At 33.9% G+C, this 10,168-nt stretch overlaps 1 protein-coding gene across 2 annotated transcripts; it reads left to right on the plus strand.

Moving 5' to 3' along the window:
* Window positions 1-3,962: 3,962 nt before the first annotated feature.
* Window positions 3,963-9,752, plus strand: LOC114317380 (ferrochelatase-2, chloroplastic-like). Of its 2 annotated transcripts, none has more exons than XM_082901778.1 (9): window positions 3,963-4,355; window positions 4,906-5,236; window positions 5,363-5,506; window positions 5,727-5,828; window positions 6,926-7,029; window positions 7,131-7,257; window positions 7,364-7,516; window positions 7,679-7,779; window positions 9,005-9,752. In XM_082901778.1, exons 1-9 carry the CDS (start codon window positions 4,270-4,272, stop codon window positions 9,318-9,320), a joined length of 1,464 nt encoding a protein of 487 aa, XP_082757904.1. In that variant the 5' UTR covers window positions 3,963-4,269; the 3' UTR covers window positions 9,321-9,752. The 2 variants fall into 2 exon arrangements, with proteins under 2 accessions (XP_082757904.1, XP_082757903.1); XM_082901777.1 differs by having other exon boundaries at window positions 4,001-4,355; window positions 4,891-5,236.
* Window positions 9,753-10,168: the final 416 nt, after the last annotated feature.

The raw sequence follows: 10,168 nt of genomic DNA on the forward strand, positions 1-10,168 counted from the left end.
ATATATTGCATATTATATAATATTCTCGGATGAGATGATTTAAATTATGTAGAAATATATTAGAAATTAAATATGATTTAGAAAAAAATATAAAATTTCTATATCTAATTCATGTGGGAGCATGAAAATATTGCTTTACTAACAAATGTGAGTTTCTTTTTCTTCATGTATTGTCACAAATTAAAGTATCTGAGTGTCTAAATTGGGTACGAGCGTCGGACACATATCCCACACCCTTATCCATGTCATATCCGGTGGACACGGGTACTGTGGGGGAAATAGAAGAGTCCATGTAACACAGAAGAAAACTTTTACTTAGCCTCTTACCATGTTCTCCTATTCCCTCATTTATCAGTTTTTATCATTTTTTTTAAGATAAAAATGCACTTAAATCTTTCTTTTTATTTTTATTTTTTCCTTATGGGATAGCAGTTTGGGAGATCTTTGCTCCTGATCCATAGGGATTTGACAAGAAGATTAACAAAAAAAATGAGCAAACTCACTTCGATGGCAGTTGCCATTTGACAAGAAGATTAATCAAAAGAATCTCTCTCTCTCTCTCTCTCTCTCTCTCTCTCTTGTTGGTGGGATTAATCAGGCTTCTACAGAAAATTTTCATCTTGGCTTTCTGTTTGCGGGGAATTAAAAAAACAGTCACATGCCCTGGATGAATTCTTTCGAAGGTATAGTAAGAAGCTCAGTATAAGGTGCCCATTTTCATTTCACTTGGGGCTTTGAGAGGAATTCCTTCTATTTCATCCTAGTTTCATTTCAGTCAGAGCTTTGAGAGGAATTCCTTTTATTTCATTCCTAGTAAGGAAGGTGTGTGATCTATCTCTTGGTAACCAATAGGCATTCTTACTTAATGGTTTCTTCTTTTTTTTAGTATAAGGAAAATCATTAATTACAATATCACCAACAACGATGAAGGGTTGATGATGGTAGGAGATGGCTCCTAAACCATCTTATCGACTAGAGGAAACATTCTTTATATACTTTAATGTGATAAATAAAAAAAAACATGTAATTTATTCAGAGCTTAGGATTCCTTTGCATTACTTGTGTAGGTGAGAATGTTTAGGTTATGAGTCTAAATGCTAATCAATTGCAAATGGGTGATGCTTTGGCGCTAGAAAATCTCCTCGTGTCACCAAACGTTAGTTTTGGAATTCTAATGCTAGAAACTCTCATTGTGACACTATGCCTTGGCTTTGGATTCCACTTGCCTAAGATATTGTTCATGTTTGGGACCAGAACACTTTATGATTTGTGCTTTGCTTTCATGTAAGGAGTCGTTTCTATCTCTCTTCTTTGGGAATTCTTTTATGCCGAACATCATGTAGTTCATTTTTCTTGACACAAATTTTTATAGCCCCCATATCATCATGTCACTTCTTTTTCTTTTTCTTGGTCAAAAGTATCATGTTAATAGAGAGATTAGCCCTACTTGGGTAATACCTTTGATTAATATTAGTTTTTGTCAAAAACTTGTATGGTATTGAAGATCTTTTAGGTTATATTTGATCATTTCGCTATCAATGTGCATTTTTTTACTTTTTCTTTGTTTCCTTCAAATTACATTGCTCTCCTCTCCTAGTGAGATTACTTTCTATGACCCATTTTTCTTTTTCTTTTTAATTATTGGAACTTTCTACCCAAGCCATTTGACAGTTTACCACATAATGGCGATCCCTTATTGATTCATTGTTTGAGCATTGTTGCATAGATATATCATTGTTAGATTTGACTTCTGCATCATTGTTAGATATCATAGTGAAAAATTGTTCAGTAGTCCGGAAACGCTACTTTGACAAATATACGTGATACTCTTAACTAATGAACTTGTGTAAAAAGGGATAGGTGAAACCAATTTTGTCTCCCACTCAGCCGACCAAGATGGATTAAATCGACTTTGTCCTTGTCGTGCCTACTACTTTTATTGATCCTGGAGCATTATGTCTAGACATTGAACCATGTGATCTTGAATTTTTGAACTCCACTAGTTACCATGTTTTGTCTGTACTCTATTGACAAATTTGAAATTTTTTACTTTTTAGGTATTTTTAAACTAAAAGCTTTATATTTTTTTATTAAAAAAAAAAGGATCAAATTTATAGTCAGATGACTTAAAGCCTAGTGCCAAACCAAGCTGCCTTGTAATCTATCAACAATTCAAGTATAGTTTTCTATTTAATTTGATTCAAAGGCAATAAATTAGAAGGAAAATGAAGAGGAAATAACCACACAAAAAAAAAAAAAAAAAAGAAAGAAAGAGGAGGAAAATGAGACCCAAAATCTTGGTTCAGTTGCCAAGAATATTGCAAAGAAGAGTTTGATTATTTTATTTTGTCCATTTGTGTAATAAAAATGAAAATAAAGTTATGAACTTTTTATTTTATTATGCGTGTAAATAAAATTTGTTTGATACATTATTCTCTATTTCTTTCTTGTCTAAACCCACTTGTAACAATCTAAGAAGAGAAAGTGGAAAGGAAAGTGAAATAAAACGGCAACACTATAAATTTAGAATTATTTATTTAGAATTTATTTAAAAATGAGAATTAATAATTTAAATTTATTTTACTTATAAACTTCATATTTTATCAATCTAATCTCCACCACACATATATATTCTTGGTTAATTCTGGGTTTCTAAATTCTGAGTCCCTAGTTTTTTTTGAAAATAAAAACTTCTCGATTATTTTTATTTTTTTTTGTCTTTTTTTTTTTAAAAATCCAAACACAACAGAAAGAGAGATCAATAATTGATTCATATTGATAGTTCAGAATCATGGTCCAACTCCACCGTCCCATTTGACTGGTGAAACTCAAACTGTTGACATTTCAACGTATGAGATGTGAATAAATTGCAATAACGTCCTTTTAGATTTTAGAATTAGCTTTCTCAATTTTTCTTATTTAAAACAATATTATTACACTTATCACATTTTTATACTATATTATGTTGGATCATTTTACTTGTTAACACAAGTATAATAAGGGTTGTTTTAGAAAAATGATTAAAAGTTGACTTTTTGATTTTTTTTTTTTTGAAAAAATATATAAAAATTATGAAAGATGATGTGACCCAAAATAGGTTAAAAGTTGGAAGATCGTTTTTAGCCATCTTTCCAAAATAGCTCTAAGTCTGATCACTTATATTTATCTCTAAAACAACACTGAGAATTAGACTGATACATTATGTTTATCTCTAAAGCAATGTTGACAGTTAAACTAATACCTCTATTATTTTTAAGAGCTTGCAATAAAATTGACGACGTTGAAAATAAAATAAAATTTTCTGTTGGACTATCATTATTACAATAAAAAAAATAAAAAATAAAAAATGCTAAGTCATTTGTCAACATAATGGTTGTAAAAAGAAAACCTTGTTCATTCTTTTATACATGACTTTTAACAAGAGGGATCAATTTACTTGATTTAAAACAATACTACAAAATGCAGGTAGGTTCATACACTCACTCTCTATGAAGAAATTATTCAATATTTTGGAGGACATTTTATTTATTGATTGACAATTTATACATTGTTTTTTTTTTTAAATAATGTTTTAATACAAAATGATGAATCCTATAATATAAATAAATAATTATTAATTTGTAACATCACTTAAATTTGCTGCAAGCAAAGGCATTGAATAATTTCTCCACTTTATGTGCTGTGTAATTAATGGATATGTGACTATTCAAGTCGTGTTATACAAGGGCAATTTTTATTATTTTTATTCAATTTTAAAAATTTCATGAGTGGGAGAAGTTATTGGTTAGTCTTGAAATATCGTGGTCTTAGGTGTGTTTTAATTGTTGAATGAAGGCAAGACTTATAATTTTGTATTAAATGATCGGAGAATATGAAAAGATGTAAAAATTTGTGATTGGCCACAAATATTATCACGTGGCAGTCTCGGACCAATTAATAATTTTTCTGTGAGTGGTCTGTGCAATTTACCATAAATATAAGACCCTTTTCGAAATTAGATACCCGGAGCAGGAATAGCGGCGGCCCAACTACTCCCAAAGATATCCCGGGTCAGGATAGCTCCAGGTCTTCTCCTCCCTTGAACGCGTAAACGGTTCGGTACTGAGACACAGCATATGTATGTATATCTATATCTATACATACATATAACTATATCTATCGTTCATAAACGGAGAGAGAGAGAGAGAGAGCCCTAGAAAAAACCTGCCCTTTTTGTTTTTCCCCATTTCTTGGAGTTTGAAGCTTCCGATTCGACTGAGATCGAGCGCCATGGAAGCCACAGCAAGCTCTCGTGTTCTTCCCAATTTGAACCCACCCGGTTTGACTCTCCGCAATCCCAATCACAGGTCTTCATTGTAAGTTCAAACCTAATCAAAATTACTTATATTAGTAATATGCATATACACATTTGTCTATATTTGCACGTTCGTGGTCTGTTAATTTTTGTGTCTTTTTACCAGTTTTTGTTGGTTATCAAGTTTGTTTGCAGATCAGTTGATTGTAGGTTGATTGAGGTGGCTTTGATTGATTTTATGTGATCATACAATTTGTTGATTGACTGTTAGCTCTAAATATCATTTTATTTTAATTTTAGTGGTTTTGTCTTGTTAATAATTATTAGTAGTTTTACAGATTCAACTTGTTCATGGTGAGACTTACTTATTCGCTCCTAAAAACACCCCATTTTCTATTATTTGTCTGTTTTTCAAGGGAAAAAGAAAAGAAAAGAAAATAATAATTCTTTTCATTATGATATTTTTGCTAGTTTTGTATTCAAAACAATATACCTGTGGTTGAAGTTTATAATGAGGGCTGGGGAGAATCTGTGGAAACACTGTATATTAGTATGCAATATGCTCGTGATCGTTCTAAATTAAGCTCTTGATTAAGTCATTCACATGACAGGCAATGCGATCAAACTAGAACTTTCAAGTCGACTTCCTGTCGTTCATCTCAAGGATCCGGTCAAGCATACTTGGTTTCCTGTTCAAACTCAACTGATAAACAAAGTGGCATTATTTCGGGATCATATCATTGTGGTCCCGTTCAGAAGAGAAACCTAAGCGGGCAAACATTTTGTTCTCTGGGGGCATTGACATATCCTGGAACTGGAAGTGCTATTGAATCTCCTTCACATGCTACAGAAGAAAGGGTTGGAGTGCTGCTTCTTAATCTTGGAGGACCAGAGACACTTCATGAAGTTCAACCATTTTTGTTCAATTTATTTGCAGATCCGGTATATGAGCCTAACATTACATGCCCCTCATTTTTTTATTTTAAATTTTCTTTTCTTGACATGATGTGATAATAAGTCTATAACATGCTTAGGGGTTGCGCTAAAGACTCTTGTAACTTGAAACAGGATATTATACGTCTCCCTAGGGTATTCCGGTTCCTCCAGCGGCCATTGGCACAACTAATTTCTGTGCTGCGTGCTCCCAAAAGTAAAGAAGGATATGCTGCTATAGGAGGTGGCTCACCTCTGCGAAAGATAACGGATGACCAGGTAAGATACATGCCTGCTGACTACAGCTGTGGTTTTGTTCATATGAAGATGAGTTTTGCTGATAGCCTCCACTGTTCTGATTCTTACCTATTTCAAGGGCTTATGTTATTATTTTTCACTTTCTCAGTTTTTTTTTTTTTGGTTGCATTTATCTGGCCATTTACAATGTATTACGTAATATGTACTTGCTGTTATGCTAACAGTTTGGTATCTCTTTCAGGCAATTGCACTTAGAAATGCATTGGAAGCAAAGGAAATGCCTGTAAATGTCTATGTTGCAATGCGATATTGGCACCCATTTACTGAGGATACTGTTCAGCAGGCAAGTCTTAAACAATGTCATTGTCATGTAATATTTTTGTATGCTCTATCGTCATCAACTTGTTTGTGATTCATTTTCACCTACTATGTATCCTTCTCTGAATTTTTGTTGTGTTAGAAGTTTCCATTGTATTGATCTCTGCCACATATGCTCGTCTTGCTTTGTGTTTCAAGGGCTATAAGTAAAAAGGTTTGTTTTTATTTTTTCTCTTATTTTTGGTCTAAAAAATTAGGTTCACTGAAGGTAAATCAAACAGAATAATTGAAAATATTTTAGAATTTATTTTTTTACTCACCTTTTAACACCTACTAAACGGTGTGCAAGAACTCATCTGGTCAACTTCTGGAAATACTATGCTTATTATCTTCTGTTTGAACAAGTTATTCATACTTAGTTATGTGGCCAAAAGTTTTGTATCCCTATTCACTAATGGACTAGCGACATATTGAGATCCATTATTTGCTAATTGTTTTGAGCCTAGACTCTCTCCTGATAGTTAAAATTCTTGGGCCTTTATTCCTTTGAATCAAGGTTGATATTTTTTGGGGTGCACATAAGATTTTCAAACTTGTGCATTATGGGAATTGGGGTGTTGGCAGACTGAGAATTTTGTTAAACAATTGATCAAATTTTTGCCAATTACTGATAATTTGGAACTCCTAGCTTGAATTCCAAACTCAAAAATATGCTCTAATTGGAAGTGAAGATCAAAACAATCAGTTAGAGAGAAATAAAGAACTAAGAAAAACTCATTGTTTTATGCACCAGAAACCAAAATATGGATTTTGGAAAATCTCCTCATCAAAATATTATATCAATATGTTTATTATATTGTTTATTTCTCCAAGAGGCTCTATTATCCAATGTTAATCAATGGCTTTTGCTGTACGTGTACCTGAAAAGTATCCAGTATGAAAGGAAATCAAACCAAGCCTTAATACAAACAGCAGATAATATAATTGTGAGAAATTAAGTCACACCCTACACTTGATCGCACTAGTGTGATCAACCTTACAACTACTCGCTGACAACATTCCTTGTCACATATTCAATATATTCAAGTCAAAATAGTGACATTTCTCCTTTATACACCTCAGATTAAGAGGGACAGGATTACAAAGCTTGTTGTGCTGCCACTTTATCCGCAATTTTCAATCTCCACTACTGGATCAAGCATTCGTGTTCTGCAAAACATCTTCAGGTAAAATTTTGTTTCATTGTCTAAACTTCTTTTTTTTGCTAGCATGTATATGTTATTTTTTGTCTGGCATATAGTATATCTAATCCTGAGTTATATGTCAGGGAAGATGCATATTTGTCAAGAATGCCTGTTTCAATTATACAGTCCTGGTATCAACGAGAAGGTTATATCAAGTCTATGGCTGACTTGATTGAAAAGGAGTTAGCGAGTTTCTCTATGCCTGAGGAGGTGGATTTCATTATTGACTTATTTGACGTCATTTCTTGATGCTTTGTTGTTGGTTGAATTGTTGCTGCTGCTACATGCATGGCTTAGTTTTCTTATGGTATTCCAGGTCATGATATTCTTCAGTGCCCATGGGGTTCCAGTCAGTTATGTTGAGGATGCAGGAGACCCATACAGAGATCAGATGGAGGAGTGCATTCACTTGATAATGCAAGAGTTGAAATCAAGATATATCAACAATGATCATACACTTGCTTACCAGGTTGGTTCTTAGATATAAGCTATTAGTTTCTGGCTGTTTCCAAGCTTTGCATGGTTAATAATTCCCTGTATTAGTAATCATAATTTCCACATAACAATCCCCTGTGGGTATTTGACATGTTTGGTTTTTCACATTTTTTATTTGTTTTTTCCTCTATGATAGAGCCGAGTTGGGCCCGTACAATGGTTGAAGCCCTACACTGATGAAGTACTTGTTGAGCTTGGCCAAAAAGGTGTGAAGAGTCTTTTGGCTGTTCCTGTAAGGTATGGTGTAAACAATTAGGTTGCATTCATGGGTTTTTCTCTTCCTATTGACGTATTTCTTGAAAATACAATATCACCTTTACCATGATTGGGGCTTGGCTTTTACAATGCATTTTGAAGAATGCACCACTCAGAGCTCTAATTCTGTTGTTTTAAATTTGCTGAGTTCCATAGTTTCCATGTGTTATTCTTTCTTGTCTGGTCCTTAACCTGATCATGAACCATCCTTCTCGTTTAACTATCTTAGATGAAGTTTATAGGCTTTACCTTTTAGAATGGCTATTAGACCAGCAATGTTGTACATGACGGAGTGTTAGGCAACCAAGAAACAACATGTAGACAAGATGAGTATTGCTGAGATGGTAAGGTGGATGTGTGGCAAGACTAGCCTAGACAAAACAGAATTAAGAATGAGTGTATTCGGGAATGGGTAGGAGTAGCACCGATAGAAGATAAGTTGAGAAAGAATTGATTGAAATGGTTTGGTTATATTCAACGAAGACGAATAGAGGCAGTAGTGAAGAGATACGATGCAGTGACGGTAGATGGAAATATTAGGGGATCGGGTAGGCCTAAATTAACGTTGGTTAGTGTTGTAAATAGAGATATGGATCTACTTAATTTGACTAATGAACTGGCCTTTGATAGAGCCGTCTAGAGAAGAATGATTTATGTATCCGATCCCATTTGATGGGACTTAAGGCTTAGTTTACCTTTTAGATACTTTACATTGGTATGAGTTACTTGTTACTTTCAGAATAGTGCAATGGATCAGATGCATAGGTTGAATGCCTCGCTTTATGTCTGGTTACCTGTGATTAGGTATTTTTTGAAAAGTTTCGAGGACTTTACAACATGCAACCTGAATTTGTTTGCCCAATACCATCTCTGGATTTGACGCCGTGGCTATTATATACACTGCAAGGACCTTAACCTGATATCTCTTACTAATATTAGTGCTTCCACAATGATGATGGTAGCAACTAAAGTTTTACGCTATTCATTAAATAATTGAAAAATGACTTGACGTGGTAAGTGAAAGAAGGTGGTTGCCTGGGGATATTAGCCTTGACTCATTTTTCTGATTTATTTTTGTCATTCTTGAAACAGGACAGGAATTTTGTTGTTGATTTTTTTGTTACCCTAATATGATTTTACCTAATAATAGGGGGATAATAGGGAAAAACATCAAACTTATGTAGTTTTTGTGCTCCTGAAATCGCAGCTTTGTGAGTGAGCACATAGAGACGCTTGAAGAGATTGATATGGAGTACAAGCACTTGGCTCTTGAATCCGGCATTAAAAATTGGGGCCGTGTTCCTGCCCTAGGTTGCACCACTTCCTTCATTACAGATCTGGCCGATGCAGTTATTGAAGTCCTACCTTCAGCCACAGCCATGACAACCTCAAGTACTAATTCTGAAGAAAGTGACTATGATCCAGTTGGTTATGCTATCAAAATGTTTTTTGGTTCAATCTTGGCATTTGTTTTGCTCTTATCACCACAAATGATAATGGCATTTAGGAATCATGTCCTTTAAAGGTTAATAAGATATTGAAAGCACTGCAGATATACAAAGCTATAGTTACAGGGAATTATAGTTGAAAGTCGAGGCATGGTAGCATTGTGAACTTTCTCCAAGGCTTCTCTTGGGATTCTTTCATTCCCATTTTTTGTTCTTTTGTTTATCCTGCTTTTGTTTTCTTTTCTAGGGAAAAGAAATTCCTCTCACAAAAACAAGCCAAAAACCTCACTTTTAACCATCTTCCCAAAACACCGATATATGAGATTTTGAGATGTTATTTTTGTAAGTAGAGAAGACTCTGATTGTTAAAAGTTAAACTTCATGCTCATTTGGCCTTTGTATTTTGAAAGTATGCAAATCTTCGAGAAGTTGAATTGCAAGTCTATATAATGTAATGAAACAAATTCAATGAAGTAACCATTAGTACCCATGTTGGGTGATTTGTTCTGTCTCTTTAGCAGAACTGTTTGAATCCAATAAGTGCAGATTAAACATTTTAATGTCATTTGTACAAAGTTTTCGGGGAGCTTGATTGGTGATTTCCCATAGCTCCTGTGAATGAGAGTGAATGTGAATGATGGGAACTTATTAAGTTGGAGTTTTGGTTTAATTTTTGTAGTTTAACTTCTTTAGAGTTTTCTACTCCAATTCAGTTCTGCTGGTTTAAGAAGAGGTTGTAGAAGAGAAGCATTTTTATGAACAGCTATGGAGACAAAAGCAAGAATGATGTTTTGGTCATGTTGTGAACTTTGTTACACTGAAAAAAAATGTTTGATGGGTAGTTGAGCTGTTTCGGCCTCGTCAATCATCTCCAAGTCCAGTTCCACATTCTAAGCTATATTTGTTTTTTGGTACATCAGAAG

The sequence above is a fragment of the Camellia sinensis genome, chromosome 13, assembly GCF_055761805.1.
Source record: "Camellia sinensis isolate YWXY chromosome 13, ASM5576180v1, whole genome shotgun sequence".
NCBI lineage: Eukaryota > Viridiplantae > Streptophyta > Magnoliopsida > Ericales > Theaceae > Camellia > Camellia sinensis.

Excerpts from the sequence above, each read along its gene's own strand:
- LOC114317380 (XM_082901777.1), top strand. The coding sequence starts at position 4,270 with ATGGAAGCCACAGCAAGCTCTCGTGTTCTTCCCAATTTGAACCCACCC. Across the intron at positions 5,237-5,362 it reads TCAATTTATTTGCAGATCCG|GATATTATACGTCTCCCTAG; the intron begins GTATATGAGCCT and ends AACTTGAAACAG. Across the intron at positions 5,507-5,726 it reads GAAAGATAACGGATGACCAG|GCAATTGCACTTAGAAATGC; the intron begins GTAAGATACATG and ends TATCTCTTTCAG.